Source organism: Pezoporus occidentalis, unplaced genomic scaffold, assembly GCF_034315485.1.
Source record: "Pezoporus occidentalis ecotype Australia unplaced genomic scaffold, CSIRO_AGI_Poc_V1 ctg8, whole genome shotgun sequence".
Taxonomy (NCBI): Eukaryota; Metazoa; Chordata; class Aves; order Psittaciformes; family Psittacidae; genus Pezoporus; species Pezoporus occidentalis.
In genome coordinates this window covers 2,251,223-2,271,304 of record NW_026916158.1, presented here as the reverse complement: position 1 = coordinate 2,271,304, position 20,082 = coordinate 2,251,223, and the positions used below count along the sequence as shown (strand labels likewise).

Below are 20,082 nucleotides of genomic sequence, written 5' to 3'. Positions count from 1 at the left end.
GATGTTTTTAACATGGCTGTTTTAGAGAGCTAATGTCAACTCCTTTTGGGGTTTTATTTTGATAAATTAAAAACAAATCGGTCTCAGAAGATGGATGAATGGCAGGAGTCTGAGGCTGAGTAATCTAGCATCTCACTGCTGCTGGGAAAGCAAAGAACTTTTACCTTCTGCTAGTAGTGAGCTATTAAGTTGGCTAAGTCATCTCATGAAACTCTCTGCTAAATATGTGAATAGTTAGGGCTTTTTGAGTAACTATTGTGACTTTCCACAACTGTTAGCATTCACCTTTGGCATCCATCTAACTGGAAGGTATGAAAGTGTTTGGAAGTAGGTTGGCTGTAATAACGACAGTCTTTAATGTTCTTGCTTTCCTCTTTGGGATTATTTATTTTGCCTTGTGCTTCTCTGCTAATCATTGGTATTTTTAGAGAAAATATACTTGTATTCCTTCTACTTCACAATTTCTAATACTTCAAAAGCATAATTTCTCTCATATACTAGAACTTAATCTCATATGGTCTCACCAGTGAAGGGTGAATTGAGTAGGGTGTGGATCAAGATTTTCTCAATTTTATTTTTTAAGTACAAAAATAAATCAGGGTTACTGATTTACTTCAAAGATCTCTGACATCTCATCAGTTACTGTCTATAAGAAACTGCATTTTTAGGGTCTGTATGTATGGCTGAGTGCAGGTTTGTGCTGCTGTATTGAGGTTTGGAGACGGGTGAGGATGTGTTTGGAGACAGAGGTGTGCTGTAGGGCAGGCTGTGACTGGTTGGAGTGCGATGTGCGATAGAAGTGTAAACCTGCAAGTTGTTCCTTTTAAGTTAGTAAGGGAACGTAGCTTATCTCTCAAGTAATCTTAGTGTTGGCAGAACAATGTGGTACAGGGAAGAACAGAAAGAGAAGAACAAAGAAATCCTTCCTCTTTCAGCACAATTCACTTTACGACCACTTTAACATGCCTGATCCATTGAACCACTTCTTTACTGGCAAAACTGCACAATATTGCTATACAGTGAGTCTACAGACTAGACTGATGTATATATAGCTCACTTCCAAAAGAGAGAAATCCCATCCTGATTTCATCCCTCCTTTTGCGCTGTCTCTGGTGTGCTTTGAGTCCTGAATGAATTAGGGTCAGCAATCCAGTACAAGTCTAGCCCATCAAAGGATGAGAAAACAGTAGGCACTTTTCTGCTGATTTGAGTGCTGGAACCAAAGAAAGGGAATGGGTATAGCTTTCCCCAGAGTTTGGAAGACCAGGAAGAATAAGATACTCCTGTTAGGAGTTTAGCTGTCCTGTTTGACCATGCTTAGAGATTGTTTTTTGCTAGGTAGACAAAAAATTAAGTCTTACTGCAAGACAAGCACACGCACATGGGTGAGCAGGAAATAAGCAGGTTAAGCCTTACAGGAGCTGATAAATGATGTATCATTTTAGACCGTTTCTTTGTGGTTTATCCTGTAGATTTTATGACGCTGTAATATTGCAAAACTTTTCTGTGAAGAGCATGGATCTTTGTGGTAGCCTAAAATCGTACTTGCATGCAGCTGTTAAAAGGGTTAGTTATTATACAGTGTTTATCAGGTATTGCCATTAATTACGTATAGTGTTCACATAATTATAGACAAATGGGTTGCTTGCAGTGTTCCACTGGATTATGCTGTAGAATTGGATTACCAAGATTATGACTATTTCTGACTGAAGTACATAGATCTTAGAATTGTGTTTCAAAAAAAAAAAAAAAGAAAAAAGCAACAAGGAAATGTCTGCTAAATATACTTTAATAATAGAATAGCTTTTTTCAAGTTTGAAACTACCATGTCTTTAGAAGGGTTTTTAATAATGTGACATGCTTTCTCTGTAAACTAGTAACAACCATGTATATACTCCAGAGTCTAGTAATGGTGTGTGAAAGTCAATGTGGTTATGTCGGGTTGTGTTTTAGGGACACAGTGAACTCTGCTGGGGAAAAAAGTTCTAGGACTTCAGCTTTGGTTTTAACTAGTAATAAAATGCGTGGACTACCTGAAATGCTTTAGAATTGGCAGAGACCACAAAGATGAACCTGGGGTGAAGTTTTTGTTAAGTATGTTTGGAATTTGAGCCCTGTCAGCTCTGGAATTTGGGGATGCAGGATGAGCAGTTAATATTATGTATCCTCCTGATTTCATTAATACCCTTTTAGTAGGAATCTGCAAGTGTGGATATAGCATAGTCTGACTAGAACTCATCCCTGGTAGTTAAGTAATAGGTTCTGTTTTGTCTGTTTACATTTTGAAATTAAGTGCAAATTAAAAAGACTAAGACTGCATAATGCTTTGTGGTTCTGTTTGAAGACTTGGGAGAGCTCAGTCCATCTAGTGGCAAATCCATATTTTATGTTTCATCATAAAGTTAGCAGTAATGGATTGCTATATTGATACCTCAGTATAAAAGCTGAAACTCTTTAGCTGGCAGAAAGTGCTTTTGGCAGATGTACTAAATTGGAAATACAAAAAGAGCTTTTGAGGCTGATTGCTTTTAAAAGCAGAAGAAAGTGACAAATTCAGAGTTGGTAGTGAGAGTGTCCGCTATTAGTGAATAATCTAGTGTTAAAGAGTTTGTAAGAAAAAAACTTGTAAAGGCAAAAGTTCTTTGGAAAAAGCTTTGGGGACATGTTACTGTATGCAAATAGGCAAAAGACAATTAGGTAGCTTTATAGCTAGGTAGGTGAGACTAAAAAGGCTGGAATATTTTTGAACAGGATGAATCTTTAAACTGAAAATACTAATTACACTTCTAAGCAGTAAAAAAAAAAAACCTATTTCTGACCTAGGTTTTCTGGATAATTTTTTCACATTTCTGTGGTGGACTGATCTTTTTTTTATCCTTTTTTTCCTCAGAAATACCGCTACCAGGATGAAGATACACCTCCACAGGAGCACAGCTCTCCACACATTACCAATGAGGTGACGGGTCCAGAGCTGGTTCATGTATCAGAGAAGAATCTGTCACAGATTGAGAATGTCCATGGGTTTGTTTCCCATTCTCATATTTCACCAGTAAAGGTAGGCATTTTTAAAGTTTAAGGGTGAACTCTTTTCTTTCACTCTCCAGGAATATACTTTTGTAGGGAAAAACATGCATGAGATACACACCTGCTTCTCTTGCGGAACTGCTCTTCTGTAAAATTCACTGTGTAGACAATTAAAGCGTTGACTTAGTAGTACATGTCCTGACTAAACATGACTGATAGTAAAATGCCCAGATGACAATGTAGGTAACTTAAGGTCTTGGATGTAGTTTTGAGGGACAGTACAGTTACTGATGTAAGTTATGTTTTGGGTTTTCTGTCAGGATCCTATAGAATCAGTTCTGAGTTTTCTTCTTGTAAGCATTTTAATTGAGGACCTGAGTGGAAAATGTACGAAGCCAAGGATAATACATATCTCTGGAGATTTTCAGCATATATACTTAAGACAGCTCTTGTAACTTCAAGGCAAATTTAAAAAGAACAAATTGCGTGTGAGATTTTGGAGGGGGTTGTTGGAGGCAATTTTGTTTACTGGCTTAGTAGTGAAATGGAGCTTAATCACTTTCTGAATAGCATAATATTTTAGTGTGCCAGACTAAATACTGTTTTGTGTAACACCTCTGAGTTTTTATGGCTTTTTTTCAAGAAAAAGTGGGGAAATGGTTTGATACCAATGAACATTTGGGCTTTAGAATGATGAGATGGGTTTACACTGTACTAAGCTTATAGCTTGGTGTTTTTATTCTTACAAATTTTGGGGGTGTGGTAGAATGCTTTGTGACTGAAATTGGCAGTGTACTGTAACAGGTGCCACTATAATTTAAGAAAATGTCATTTTGAGCCTAGTTTCATTCCAGATGTATTTATTTTTTTATTGTGAAGTCTGCTGAATGTATCAGCTCTGTAATTCACTTGTAAGGATTCTATAAAGGAACCACCAGTAGTGGGTGAGTGTGTTTAGCAGCTGTGATCCAGCTTTTCCAAGATTTTAAAAATGTATATATTGGTAATGAGCAGTTACTTATTTTTACTTTTAACTCCATAATGAACTCTTTGTGTTTCTGTAGTCTTTAGGAGCTAAAATAGCTGAATTGTTTAAGCCCTAATGAAAAATCCTTTTGAAGTGAGCTCTGTTAATCTCTGAAGAGCCTTCTAAGAATGAGAATTCTTAGAATTCTGCGTAGAATTCTGAGAATTCTTCTAAGAATAAGGCAAACCTTTGATTTTGAGAACAGCTGGGATCTCAATCTTCTGTTACCTATTAAAGTAGACACACAGCACATTTTTTTGTGTCTAGTTTCCTGAATTTATTGATACTCAGAAAGTAATACAACACATTTTGTGTGCAGCTATTAGAAATAAAAAAAACCACAACTCTGCCTCTGGTGGCTTAAGGTCAGCTCTGTTTATTCACAAGCTCTTCCTAATTCATAGCACAGGTAGTCTTGCATTTCAGAAAGCATAAAGAGATCAAAAGGGTAAAGAGGCAAACTGTCCATAATAACCGATCACATATAACACACTTCACAGTCTAGAAACTCATAGAAATAAAAAATAAAACTCTAGAATGGGCTTCTGAGACTGAAAATCAGTTTCTTGGAACTGACAAGGTATTACTTCTTTATACTTGTACAAAAAAGTTGTACTTTTAATCATGTTTAAAGGGCTATAGTTACCTTGATTTCCTTCTGGCTGACTGGATCTCAGGGAAACCAAACTACTCAAAATAGTTCCTGTGTTTGACTTCAGATTATTTTTGCAAACAGACAACTACAGAAGTACAAAAGTAAGGATTTGATATTGGCAGTATTAATATTCCATGGCAGATGACTTAGTTGCTTACTGTCTGCGGTGTGAATGGTCTGTAGCTTACGGAGATCCTACCAGGGGTCTCCAAAATAAGTGAGGTTTGTGTTTAGAGTGTTACATGGAACCCTGAATTACCTGTTCTAGTTGAGCTTTCTCTAGCTGTAGTAACTTTCTGTAAAGACACTGATGTAAAACCCAGAACAGTTTTACAGAAATCAGCATGGATGACTGTACTCTGCCTTACTCTGCTCAGATGTGATCTAAGCGGATTTTTTTTTTTATTTTCTTGGGGTATGTTAAATACACAACTCTGCTGCACTGTTCTAGAAGAAAGAAACCACCTCTCATTTAAGCTGTTGTGGAAATAATGTTAAGCAGTGTGTAAATATAATTACAAAGTATGGTGAGGTCTTTTCAAAATACTGTGTGTCTGAGGTCTCTGAGGAGGATTACTATTATCTTTCTGAAATGTATAAGTGCTGGGAAATACCACTGGATAGGAAAGAATGTGTGTATGAGAAATACCACTGTGCAACTGTTACTACCGTTTATACCATACATCTGATTATTTTCAGGTGACTTTTCTTTTTATTATTTTTATTTTATTAACTTGAAAGCAATCTGGTAGAACTAAAATTTCGCAGAGCTTTGTTCATCTGAAAACTGGGGTGGGTTCTCCAGGTTCCAGTTGTTCGCCAGCTTTTTGTGGAACTTTGAATTCTGATACGAAGTTGGGTATTTGGAGTGAGGAGTGCATCCATAGTTTCATAGGCTCTGGGATTCTTCATGGGACCTTTTTAGAGTAAAATGCCTTTTTGCTCAAAAAAATTTCTTTTTGGTTAGCAAATGGTTTGCTGAAGTTATTGAAATAAAGGCTGTTAAGTCTTGAGTATGTCAGAAAAAATCCCAAGGTTGCTGTTGTATTCATTAGCTTAGCTGGTCCTCTTCTTTTGGCTTGATGATCTGCAAGGTTTTCACAGTTTTGGCATAGCTCATGGTGAAGATGAGTTTAGTAACAACAGTTCTGTAATTAATTTGTGTAATTCGTTTGGTAGGTTGGCTTGGTGTGCTTTGTAGGGATCAGGTCTTGGCTAATACACAAGATCTTGATTAGCTTTATTCAATAGTGTATTTGCTCAAGGAAACCAAATGTTGATAGAGGATGTTATGTTTATTACACCCATGAGATAATGAGAAGATTTTTCTAAAAAATATTGATGTTAAATACATTTGAAATTTTAATTTGGAGAACAAATTGTAGTTTTATGATCATATGCTGCTTTTTAAGAAATGCTGCAGAGGGCAGTAGAATCAGATTTTGAGGAATACCTTCTTTTATAGCAAGCCCTCTGCAGTATAGAGCAGTAATACAGAACATGAATAGAATGTAGTGAAGAAGGGAAATGGTTTAAGTAATTCACATTTTGTTCTTGAGAGGTTTTCAAATTTTCTAGGGCTTAAAGCAGCTTTTAGGACTTGTTTGGACAGGGGGATCATTATCAAAGAGCAGCTTGCAGTGACCAGAAAGAGAAATGTGTATCCCAAATTTTTAGAGGATGAGCATATGACTAATATTTATCGAATATCCCACTTTGAGTACTGTAGTAACTCAAGGTAGTTTACCTTCTTGACAGAGGGGTGGGCTACCTCAGATTCAGGTTAAGATGCTGCATGCTTGCAATTACCATGAAATAATGGGTGCTAGCTGTACTGATTTAAAAGTTAAACATGAGGCAGGGCTTACAGCTTTTATTTTGTTAGGGTGGAGTTTTGTCAGTTCGTACTTCATGTATCTTGAGCACCAAAGAAGTACATTTGACCCAGGAGGTTGTGTCCTCTGTTCCCCATTTAATACTGTGTGAAGTGGAACTGTATTTCTGTAACAGTGAAAATGGGTCACTTCAAATCCTTCACAAATCCTGTCCCAAACAAAATGTTTGGAAGGATTCTTCGGATTTTTTTGTTGTTGTTTGTTTGGGTTTTTAGGGGAGGGTTTTTTGTTGTTGTTGTTGTTGTTTTTGTTTTTTTTTGTTGTTGTTGTTTCTGTGGGTTTTTTTTGGGTCTTGTTTTGTTTTTTTTTGTTGTTGTTTTTGTTTGTTTGTTTGTTTTTAATACTGTTTCTTCAGTTTGAGGTTTCCAAATTCCAGAAAAAAAAAAAGGGATCAAGTTGAATTCTCTGTGATTTTGTGAATTTTTGATGTAATTGAAGCTATACATTGCTGCCAAGATTGACCACTAGATGGTGATACTACAACAGGATTTATTTCAATTTTAAAACTGAATTTCGTTTTCTTTCAGATTGACGTTTTTTACTTTAACATTTGTTTTTGTTAAATAGCTTCAAGGAAGTGAAATCTGACATAGGTGTGATACACTGCCAAGCAAGTTTTTAAATTGTGAAGTAGGAGTTTTCTGTCAAGGAAAAAAAACTTTGAGTAATAGATTATTACAAGGCTTTAAAACAGTGGGTCATGATGTAATAGTAAGAATTATTACTCTTAAGATCTATTTAAGATAGATTTTAAAAAAAACCCTATCTTAAATCTCAGTATTTGTTTTAAAAAAAATGCATGAAAGGGAAAGTATTTTATTTATAGGTCTACATTTATGATGCAATGTGGCAATTCAGTATTTAAGTGTAAGCCCTGATTGGGTTGTTATTCATGTTATTATTAAGTTTGTGTATTCTGTTGGTATCTGGGGTGTCAGTACAGCAACTTCAAAGAAAACACGCAGTTATTTGTAAACTACTAAATATATCTTGTACTGGGAAGGTACACCATGAGTAGTGTGATAAATATTCATCTTGATCCTGGGCTGTAATATATTCATAATATTACAGTATTCACTGCAGTTCCATTATATCCCCAATTCTCATTCCCCAATTTGTACAAGGTTGGTTTTAGAGAATTTTCCAACTATTTGCTAAATTTATAAATGGTACTATGCTATGGCTGCCTGCAGTAACAGGAAGCTGGACTTTCTGATTCAGGAAGGTCTCTTCAGTTCTTTTTTAACCAAGTATTTTTTTTGCTGATCTCTCTCCGGAGATTTTCACCGTAACACCAAAGGGTGTGAGAAAAATGCTTGCACTTGGTTTGTTCCTTACACATATAGCACACATTGACAGCTGGCATAAATGTTTTAGTTGGAACACTACTAGCTTTCTTAGTCTAGTAAAGTATCTAAAATTGCTTATTCATGCTATGCAGTAAAATTTTAATTACTGACTAATGTAGCACAGCCGTAAAGAACTAAAGGTATTCTACTGGTTGAATATTTGGCATTGTCACAATAGCTTTATGCAGTCGTCGGTGAAGTAGCAAGACAATCCAGGAATTGCGAGAAATAGGTTTGGGGTGGGAAAGTGTTAATCTTGAACTTCTGGTTATGTAATTCTGGACTCTTGTATGTATTTCAAGCAACATAGTTGGCTACTTTACTGTTGTTGTGTGCTCACAGAAATAATGATCTCAGTACAAGTGACGCTGGGAAAAGACAATAATGAGCAGATTGGGCAGTGCAGTGATTGACCATTTTCAATACCGGCTGCCTGCTTGATCTTATACAAAGACCTGTCATTCCAGCTGAGTGCTGTGATACTCCACTAGAGTGCCTGAGCTTCAGATAATGCAGTAAAAATCCCTACTTCCTATACCAGAGATCTTTGTAAGAATTGTTTTAGGCATGTGGATTAATGCTGCTTGCCCATTTCAAGCACATCAGTGGAGTCTCTTGTGGTTATATAAACAGTGAATAAAACTATGACTTCATAATATTATGACATTAAATGCAAATTAGTTACTGGTTTTCTACATTTGAACAATGAAGTATTTCAAACTAAGGTGAAGTACTGTTCCCCATTGAAAAAAGACATAAGTTTTCGCCTCAAATTTTAACAAGTGTCTTTTTGCCCAAGTGAAGCATCTGGTACTCGTGTGCAAAGCTAATCTCATAATGTGTTGAACACCTTTGAACCAGTAGCTTTGCCTTGTGTCAGTGCCTCTCTGCTTTATTTGTGTATACCTAGCCGTGTATTAAACTTACTTGGGCTCAGTTTGCATTACAGAGAAAGCGGTAAACAGTTCTACGGCTGTATCAGTGTCTGAACTGTTGGAGCTTGGGATGGTGTAGTGGGAAGGGAAGGATTACTCTATGCTTACAGTATTAGCTACTGAGACAGGCAGTAGGTTAGCTGGGCATTTCATTTGAGATAGTGCTGTGATTATGTCCTTGCTGGGTGTAAGAAGTATGCTCTTCAGCCTTACCTTTCCTCTTGCTTAGAAGTCATGTCCCCTGTTTCTGTGCCAGATACCCCTACTTAGTGTAATGCACACACTGTTTCAAAAAGGTTTCTAATAATACATATCAGCAGTACCCAAGCCATCTACATGACAGGCTTTGTAATCCTAGTACAGCAGTGTGGTTTACTACATGCACTGTAGTTTTACTCTATGAAATAAATGTCTTGTGCCCACTTAGTGTGTGTTTGCTTTTTTTCACATGTTTAGACATCTTTGGAAAATTATTTCCAGGACCTGATGGTATTTAAGCTTAATGGCTTTAAATTAACTCTAGTATGAAACTGCTTATCTATTAGTGCTGCAGCGCTGTGTAACAGTCTACATAAAATGACTGGTATCACAGGAATGAAATATGGTAAGGTGGTACTTGTTCTTAAAATAGCATCCAGAATGGAGAGGAGAAATGAGAACTTGTGCTCATTTATCTACTGGCAAAACATGGTGAAGCTTTATTGAAGGGCAGAATCAGTGATTATGTGAAGAAATTACAGATGAGAAAGCAGTGAAAGCATTGTCAAGGGAAGTTCTGCTGCACAAATCATTTGGAGCATGTACATAAAGGTCATATTGATGTAGGTTTATAGGGTTTTTTAGGTCCACACAATAGAATTCTTCAGAAAAGCTTACAGAGAAATCTAAGCTGTCACAGAGTAAGAAAAAATATCTTAGTATTTAATTGTAAAAAAAAAAAAACAAAACCCAAACAATAGCAACAACAGCCAAATCCCCAAAGCAACAAACCAACAACAAAAGGAAAGTAAAGGATAAGAAAGAAGATGAGTAATCATGATGGATTGAGGTTACCAGAAGGATCTTGGAAGAACCTGTATTCTCATCGCATTATCTCAATGGAATGAGAGCTCAGGGTTAAAACAGATTAATGAAATAATTATGTCAGTACTCAAGTTACAGTCAAAAAGCCAAATGCAATACAAGAAATATCTGCAGAAGCAAATGGGAATGAAACTGCATTATTTTATCACTCTAGAAACTGCACTGTTCCTTATCTTGATGAAGACAGCCAGTCAATCTAGAAATGGTTCATAGAAGAGGAATAAGTAGTCAGAGGCAGACAGCAGCTACTATGCCATGAAAGGTGAATCTGTTTCAGTCCTCAGTTTGTGGAAAAACTAAGTCAGAAGATAGGGATGTAACTACTTGTCAGTAAAGTTGAGCCAGTAAAATTATGAAAATTACGAGGGAATTGTTATTTCAGAAAGATATAATTCTATTTAGAAACATAAATTAGCAAGTGACAGTTGTCTTATAGCCCCTAAACACAGTGATCTGCTGTCAGTATCTGACTTCAGAATAATCTTTTAGCTGCTGATAGTGTTTCGGTTTGTGGCTATACCAGTAAAGGTATTGCAGCATCCACTGCTTGTCTCTTCTGCCCTTTTTCTTCAACTGGAAGTAACCACTTTTATTTAATTCTTTCCCATTAATCTGTATGGGAAACAACTGCTTATATAAGTGTGAATATACACACATGCTGCTTTTAATGCAGAACAACTTCCTTTCCCTGTGAACCTGAACCTTGTACTGATAAACATGGTAGGTTCCATTCTCTTTATCATCTGGTGTGTCTTCCTTCCAGTTCCACCCATATCCTCAAGTGCTTGCTCAAAAGTCTTTCAGAGATTGTTGAGCTTCTGTTAAAATAGATTTCTCTGTACATTAAGAGAGTTTTTTTGCTCTCAGAAAAAATTATTGTTACAATTCAAGCTATGCACATTCCAGGTTAGCCACCAGTTCAAGTAATTGTAACTTCCTGTTTCCTCTAGCGTGTTTTCTTGCCTGTATGGTTTCCTAAATCCTGCTCTTGCCTGATCAGCAAGGTGAAATCACCCTGAAGATGAAGATGCTGTTTTCAGTTAGAAATTAAAGATAAGTTGACGTGTAATTTTCAAGATTAGTTATGACTGTGAGAAAGTTGCTGTTACCTTTTTTCTAAATTGAGACCTTTCTAAAGCTTTTTGATATCTTGAGCAGGAAAACAATACTTCTGGAATTAGGAACGAACCTAGAATACAGGAAATTATAGAGAGACTTGAACGTCCCCTCACAAATGCTCATTTTTAGACTATCATATTACTTTGGTGGTCACTCTTGAGAGGAGGTTCTCTACAATCTTTAATTAAAATGCCCAGCCAAGTTCTTGATAGGATACTACTTACAAGCTTCCTGTAATTGAAGAATATACAAATATGTGCAAAAGTGTCGGTTTGTGTCTTGTAGTAAGAAGCAGTTGACCAAATCTGCCCTTTCTCTCTATGGATTTGCTCCACAAATACTTGCCAACAGAAACAAGAAAGAAAAGCTCTAACAGATGGACCATGGATTAATCCGAACATTAGAACAACCTAAGATACAGTAATCACCATCAAGTAATTTTAATAACAGGTTATACTCTTTTTGCCTCAGATTTCTCCTGAGCCCTTAGTGCTCTTGGGCTCATTCTGATGACTAAAGAAAGCTTAAAGAAACAGAAACTTGCGTTAAACACAGAATGTTTTTTATCAGTCTGGCGTGCCAGAAAGATGAGCAGGATATTCATGAACAGGGTACAGAAGGCTAGGCAGTTCAGTCTGTACAGATTGGTAGGTTGTCTGAGGTGTAGTATGAGTAATAATGTAATAATCTCTGATAGTCAATATTTATACCAAAATGTGTCATTATAAAATAATCATGCTGGGGTGTTTACTTATAAAGTACTTTCAGCAGTAAAAGATTTAGTTTTTCGTATGTAAATTATACTTGATCAAGCGTTATCCTTTCAGTCCCATTTCTCAACTAAAAGCTAAGATGAGCTTTCTAATGTATGTTAGCAGAAAGGGTTAACTGTTTCTTTTTCCACAGTATCCGTTTTGAGCAGCGTACTTTTGGGCTTTGGCTTAGAATATTGTGTATGCTTGTTAATGAGACTTAAATTTGTTTTGCCAGTAAAATTCCATTACATATAGAATTCTGAAAATTGTAAAAAGTAAACATTAATTTATGTCTGTATTTTCAGTGATGTGGTTTTGTTTCCCTGCCTGGAGTGTTAAAAGTTGCATAATCTATATTTGGGTATTTAAATAGAGTTCCGCACATTCCTTTTGTCTCTATTTTTTCCAATAAAAACCTAAGTGATACTGAAAATAAAGTAAGTCCCTACCATTGTTTTACGTGGTTCTTGATTTTTCCTTCTTAAGTGTATCACTTGATTCCTTTAGGGTCTGTGCTTATTTTAGCCAACATTCTGTTTAGCAGGATGGCAGTAAAACTGGCATAATATACTTTTCAAATACTTCAGGGATTTTGTTGCTTTTGTTTAAAAAGGGTAATTGAGATAACTGCTGTTTGCATATACAGCTTTTTTGTTAGTGGTTTTTTTTTGTGTGGTTTTTGTTTGTTTTTTTTGGGGGGGTGTGTGTGTGTGGGGATTGCTTGTTTAAATTTTAGCCCCATCAGTTCAATATCCAGAATATGGAAAAAGGGATGACAGAAGCTCTCGCCTCTCTTCAGGACTTCCTGAGATTCCCTGGTGAGCTTCCCTCTTCTACCTTCTGGCTCTGGAGTCAATCATTCACAGATGAAATTTCAGCTACCACTTCTGTGCTGATGATTCCTAGATTGTCTCCTTTCTCTGGCTACTTATTTTTCTGCCCAAATAGTGCTTTCTCTGATTTCTACTTGTAGGTGTTTGACCCACGGTTGAAATGCTCTTTGACTGAAACAAGCCTTTGTTTTTACTCCCACCCATCCTTTTTTCAGCTGTACAAGTGACCAGTCTTCTAGTCTGGACTCCTCTGTGTTATCCTGATGTTTTACCATCTCTAGAATTATGCCTTGCTGTTATCTTCCGGTTGCTTTGTAGCTTATAAAAATCAGTATGTGTCTCATTACGACAGTACAGGCTCCTTCTACAAATAACTGCAACTTTTATCTTCTTAGGCATCAGCGAATCTTGCTCAGTATCGTTACCATCCATATGGAGTGTAGGTGACACAGATTGCTGTCTTTTATCACCAGTGAGATTGCATAACCTTCTCCTGAAATACTTTTCTGGATTTCTGTCTCCCTTGAAATTAAATCATCATAGCTTTGCTTTTAGGATTTTTTTTTTTTTTTCCCCATATGAGCCTTCCCTGAAGTGCTGGTTTCTGGAGTCTCTTTTTCTGTGTTGCCACAGTTAATCATTGGCTGGGTAGGAATCAACCTTGAAAGAAACTGTATTAAACCCCAGCAACCCTGTCTCATCTTAGGCAGACTGATAAAGGAGCAAGAAAAATAGGCACTTGGTGCATTGCTTGTCCATGTATTGTGGTGTTCCCTTTCAGAATTTTAAACAATACTCTACCATGTGACTCAGTTTGGAGCCTGTAGGGAGAGCTAAATATAGATATATAAATGATTTCTTAAAAACACCTTAACATTTTTTTGAAAGCTATACTAATACTCTTGTGCTTTCTGTTCTTTTAAAAATGCCCATCAGTGTCAACATTTAAGGCAATATGAAGAAAAACGTGAAAAATATTTTCACTTTAACTCTTTATAAAAGGATTCAGAATTTGAAGCATGTAACTTGCAGTGTGTTTCAAACATCTTTAGTCATAGCCAGGGATTAAGAAATATCTCCAGTAAGAAGCTCATAGGCATTTTTCAGACTAAGTATTTTCTGTGGGTCTGGAAAAGTTAGGGCTTGGGTAGGGCTGCAGTCCTCCTGTGAAAAGAATTCACATTATAAAAAGCTTGTCCATTTAAAAGGCTCATTGAATCTGTTATGTCTCAGGCATTGCTCTACCTCCATTATCTATTTTATGAACAAAGCTTTGAAGACACTGAACAAGTCAGACCAGGTTTCATATGATTTACACTGATAAGTCATTGTATTTTTTTATGGATATTAATAAAGTACCTGAAAGATGTACTCAGAATATTTGTATATATTATGTTATTGAGCTGTACTAGTGACTAGAAGTAAATAGTGCATTGGTCTTATTACCACAGCTTTAAATTAATGTACTTATTATTTCTGTTTGTAATGTAAGCTGTCAGGAAGAATTTGTCACAGAGAATAGGATAGCTGTCAGTAAGAATTTGTTAAGTAAAAGAGTATATTACACCAAAAAAAAAAGTATATTGGAGGTTTTGGTAATCCCCACTAACATGTACATCATGAGTCAGTGGGTTTGTAGAATCATGTGATAAATTGAGGCATTGTGAGGAATTTCTCTGCTTTTGTTTGTCAGATGGAGAGTTTTCTTCTCTTTGGAAATGTTTGCCCTGGTGTTACGATTGTGACTGTTAGAGCATTTTATACAGGAACATACCACAAAAAGTTCTGATAACTTGGCACTGGATTTCAGAAGGCAAGTTTGTACTGAAAGCTTTGCCATTTAGCCGATTTCCTGAGTAATCTCATTGCTGAGAGCTGGAGGAGGTGTGTTGTTTTATTTTTATTTAATAGTTGACTATAAAAATATGTCTGGTGAGTTCTGTAGGGTGACTTGAATTGCATCTAATCTTTTAGATACTTACTGTGTGAATTCTTTTTTTTTTTACTGTGAAGAGAGCAGAGAAAATCCACCCTCTAACACTAATGTTCTTGTGATTTGCAATGGAAAGTAATTGTTACTGAAAAGTCATTAGTGCATAATAAGAATTCTTTTTTTTTTTTTTTTTTACCAATTCTCCTGAGAGATGATGCTGGATCACAAATATATTCATTTATTGCTTTCATATTATGCTTACAGTAGGCAGAATTTTAGAAACGGGTGTTAGGATCATGACACATTAATCACAGAATAAGAACGAGAGTGTTGGACTTAGTGTTTAACCTTAATATCCTTTATCTTAATGATTAAAAAAACAGGGCAAAACATACTGAAATAACCCCATTCAACATCCACTGATACGCAGTGCAAAATTACTATTTTCTTGATTTTTTTTTTTTTTTTTTTTTTTTCCTCCCCTATAGTTGTTTTATGCAATAAAGAAGGGGGAAAAAATATGAAAGAACTGTTTGCTGGTTTCTTCAGTATTCTTTTCTGAACATGGTGTTAATTTCTTTTTGCACTGTGGAACGTTTTCAGAAAGACAAAATCAGGGAAGAAGTGCAGTTCCGCTGCATGCTCCCTATTTTGTTCGGTTCAGGTTTATAATTTATGCAAGCAAGGAAGTGAAAAGATGCTATTGGATCTTACTACAGGCAGTGATTGAAACTTGGTTATTTTTGATCTATGCTTTCTCCACCCAGTAGCTCTTATCATCCACCACCATCCTCATAGCTGTGAATTGGTAACATTGTACTGTACCTGCTACCTAGATTCTCTTGAAATATCTGTTGTCAGCTGGAAGAGAAAACAAGCTTTCAATCCTGTGGGTTCTGAAAGAGGAAAAATAAGCAAAACGTTTGCTTGCCTTTTTATGTTTTTTTTTTTTTTAATTGCTTGAGATTGTGTTAGTCATTGTAATCGCAGGTAGAGAAGGGATGTAGGGGGTGGAAAGGCTTGGAAGAAAAATAGCATCAGCTATCAAGAATTTTGTTTTCCCAGTTTGTAAATGATGCTGCTGTAATTCTATCTGCATTTTTTTTCCCCTGCTCATTCACCACTCAGCAGCTGGTAGGGAAGTAAGACTGCCTGGCAACCACCTGCAGAGCTGCAGAGATGAATTACATTTTCGGAAATAACACACTCCTCTATTCTCGGGCCAATCGAGGCAACACTAGCTCAAGCCACAGTTCTGTAGGCCCAAAGCACAAGCAGTGGGCAAAGAAAGGCTCAACAGATGAGTTACGGAATGAGCCTTCCCGTTGGCAGCAGATAGTTGCATTTTTCACTCGGAGACATGGGTTCATTGACTGCATTTCTGTTGCTGCCAGCTCCACCCAGGTAATATGCCACTTGTTGAAATTATTGTGTCTGCATGTTTTCTGGTTACTTGCTAGTTAGAAATAGCAATTATTTAAATATGCATGCTGTCATTTAATCTCTTGATTTATGAATGCTGTTTTCTGTCTGCTTTCATTTTCCTATTTTGCAGAGCTCTGTACAATTTTTAACATTAAAGCATGAAAATGGAAACACTAGATAAGGTCTGATTTTTGTTTAAGTTATTTTACCAAGTGATGAACCTCCAATGAGCTTAAATATGAGATATTATAATGAAATAGTTAAATACTGAAAAATGCAGTTTGCATTCTCCTGCCTAGCTCTGGAGGGGAGTAATGTACTTCAGAAATAACAATTCCATAGCAGCAGTAAGATGACAAGTCAAATAAAGACTACATATTTCCTGATTAAGGAATTTCATTTAAAGGATTAAATAATTGAAAGTCTTAATTATACACAGCACATGAAATTCTAGTCTGTGTCAGTTTTCTGGGTTTTTTTGGGCTGCTAATAAACCTTAAGTAAGATGACAGAATGCCTTCCTTACAGAATATACATTTAGTAATGCAGAAAACATTTTTTCAGCTTCACTGTCTGCTCTAAGTGATTTTTTTATTAATTATCATTGAAAGTCATGTAAAAAGAGGCAAGCCATATTTTATGTGTGTGGGTTTGGGGTGAGTTCTTAAGGTTGATACTGAGAGAAGTTTAAACTTACTGACACTAGCAAATTAGTATCTCTTTTGATAATATGATAAGAATCTATGGAACAGTGCCGAGATGTCAGCATTGTTTGAAAATGTGAGATTAGATTTGTTTTACTTACTGTCAAGCTAAATTCAGCTTTAGTCAAGATGTCATTTAACCTGAAGTACTGCAAAACTTGTAAAAAAAATAAAATAAAATAAAAAGAAAGATTTGTTGCCCTCAGACACAGCAGTACCATTAAGATAATTTGTATTTGTTGGTAATCGTTTCAAAGGTGATAAACTGGAATTTCTTCTGAAGTCTGGTTATTGTTACCTGTTTTCTGCTTGTGAATTTAGAGTAAACAATGAATAGGAGACCTTAGAGGGGGATTTTCACTTTTTTGTTGCAAACATACGTGAAGCATGAAGGTCTAAGAGGACTCCTGTAGTTTCTCTAATGGGTCATTATACAACTCTTAAGTGAATCATTAGGTAGACATAATAGCTTTTAAGAACTGATTTTGTTTGTTTGTTTGTTTGTTTGTTTTCGGGGGGGGAGGGGGGGGCTTAAAGCCAAAATGTACAGTATTAGTCTTTTGAGTTAATATTATGGTTGCTCTTATTTAATGCATGAACAAGTAATGTTAGAATGCCTGAAACTTGCAGTTGGTCTGGTTAGTCAGGGCTATAAACTTGCTAATAAATAAAATACTGAATCACTTCTGCTTTGAGTGTGGGCTGAACCAGATAAAGATCCTGAGATCCCTTCAAACCAAAGCTGTCATTCTGTGAATATCCCAGTGTTTGTTCCTATTTTTCTGCTATGAAAAAGGTAGCTTACCTCAGTGAAAGCCTGCCAGATTTTTTCAGAAGTCTGACAATTCTTCTGTTAAAAAGAACTGCTTGCTTATACATGTTCATGGCCAGAAGGAAGGAAGGAAAAAAAACCTTAAAATGTTTTGAAGTGGTTGTGAAAAAAAAAAAAAACAAAACACCTTAATGAGCATATTAAGAAATGATGCACTGAAAATGTAAGAGCTTGTTGCAGCCTCTTCCTCTGGAAAGATGCTGTGCTGTGCTGTATTCATCCCTTATCCACCCGTTGCAGCTGTTCTAGCCTCAGGGAGGAAAAAAGACATTTGGAGAGTTCTCATTGTGATGCAGTTTTGTTTTTCAGTTGTCTTCAGTTTTTATTCTGTGATGTATTATTCTGAAAATTCTTGATGACTTTTATTCATTTAAGATACTTGAATGTAATCATATTTGCAGAGTGCAAATAAATAATTAGATGTGATATACTCGTCTAACCTTGTCTGTTGAACTTCTACTTGTGGTGCTGGCCTTTATACTCTTACTGTTGTGACATCATGATTTTTAGCATACACAAAATCAGACTGATGGTTTTAAAATACTGGTGTCAAGCTTTCCTTGTGCATCTGCTGCACAGTGCCCATTTTCAGCTGTCCCTTCATTTGCTTGGCTTTCTTGGATGGGATGGGATGAGATGGTGTGAAATGGTGATACTTGCTTAGTACCTTCCATTACTAGTGAAAGGGAAACTACTACTGGAGATTGGGCAGCATGCCCCTCTCCTCCTCTGGGGCTTGCGAAAGTCACCACCTCCCCAGCAAAGCAGTAAGAGGACTTCTGCTAAAGAAGGGACTTTGGATTTTGGAGTAGGGTATTCTTTGAGTAGAAGCAAGAAATTGGTGGTGATGGATACAGTAGCACTGCTTTTTGCTGTAGTTATTGCTAGGTATATGCCCAAAAGAATGCATGTTTGCACAAATGCATTGTGGCATGGAGGACTAGTCAGGAGTGAAAAGCTACTGTAAAAAGCCGCAGCACCCTGAAGACTGGCAATCCATTTTCAAGCATTAAGGGTTCCTTACTTCCTTTTAAATGGTATTAGAAGATTCAAATCCCCCGTCTCTCATAGGAAAAAGGAGCAGTGGAAACAGATGGTGTGAACAGATACAAATGAAGACAGTATAGTGGTCATCCAACTCTCTGCTTGTACCTTAGCCACAGTTTTGAGGGTGCTTTGCATACAGCCTTTAGTGGTTGTAGTGATTTGTAGACCTTGCATTACTGTACTAACAAGGAGCTCAGTGGTTGGACATTGCAGTCTATCTGTAGAGCAGCAGTAATTCCTACTGGCTTAATACCTCTTCCATTTACAGCGGTGAACCCCTACCCTGCTAACCACATCAGTCTCCTTTATGAATCCAAGGAAGCTTATTAACATGTTTGGGCATTTGAGGCCTTTTTTGAGTTTTCTGGTTGCATCCCCTAATGTGTATTGCATTAACAACAGTAACTTTATCTAGGACATGTCTTTCTCCAAAGTCTTTCCAGAGCTCTGAGAAGTGCCTATTCCTGACGGTAAATACAGCTGTCGTGTCTCAGAATGCATTTTAACTGTCAGTAATGTTTGACCCATGTTGTGCTACAACTGCAGAAACTCTGATTTGTTTGAAATTCACATGGCATTAACCTGCAATGCTGTTAGGCTATTCTTAGCATATGACATAATACGCTTCTGGCCTTTGATACTGAAAAATTGTTTAGGTTGTTGAATATGCTGTGCTAATTGATTTTTTTTTTTTTTTTTAAGGTAACAGAGGAGAAAAAAGAGAGGGTTGGGGAACAGAAACCTCCTCCTAATTCCACTTACCCATTTCAAAAAACTTGACTTTACATTTCAGAGCTTATCAACTGCTTCTGTGGGCAGTCTGAGCCCAGTCATTTCTTGTCTTTGTCTTCATTTTAAGATTTTGATAAAATTTTTACTGTATGTCATTATTCATAACTATTCCTTTCAAATTCACTGAAATATTATGAGCATAGTTATAACATGTATGAAATGGTGTGTGTAATCAGGCAACATAGAGTTGTTGTAGGGTGCGTTTAAAAATTAATAATTTAAAAAACCTCAGGTCTCTACCCTAATACCTTTTAAATGGTACTTCTTACAGGTCAGGGATTGAAAAAAATGATTCCTTACAGCAATATTTACCGTATCTCCTATAATTTTGATATATTTAATTATTAATATATTTTTTTAGACATTCAGATCATAACATCATGTTAGAAATATGTGAGATTAGAGAAGATAAAGTAGTTCTGATGTATGTGGAGGTTTAATCAGAAGATGAAAGGTAAAAAAAAAAAAGGGGGGGTTGAGGGCCTTAATATTAAGATATGGAATTAAATCTGGAACTTGCAGCAGGAAGATGCTGCAACTAAAAGTTCAGAGAATTTGATAGCAGTCTTAATGACTAAATATCTTGAGCATGTCGGGATGTGTCACAGTGGTGGTATGTTTTATGAACAACATTAAACTGTAGTGTGGGTGTGTGACTGTTTTAGCATCCCCTC

At 36.3% G+C, this 20,082-nt stretch overlaps 1 protein-coding gene across 29 annotated transcripts in view; it reads left to right on the top strand.

Annotated features, from left to right (window-relative positions):
• The window catches only part of DLG1 (discs large MAGUK scaffold protein 1), a 163,555-nt gene that overhangs the window by 57,424 nt on the left and 86,049 nt on the right, over positions 1 to 20,082 (top strand). For 23 of the 29 annotated variants that reach the window (XR_009961730.1, XM_062603358.1, XM_062603369.1 and 20 more), the window contains one exon: positions 2,891 to 3,055. Coding sequence is in view for 28 of the 29 variants with exons in the window: in XM_062603358.1 (XP_062459342.1) it covers positions 2,891 to 3,055 (165 nt within the window). In the remaining variant the exon portion in view is untranslated. Of the gene's footprint in view, positions 1 to 2,890; positions 3,056 to 15,101; positions 16,013 to 20,082 lie in introns of those variants that run through there. The other 6 variants (XM_062603371.1, XM_062603365.1, XM_062603370.1 and 3 more) reach the window with 4 other exon arrangements.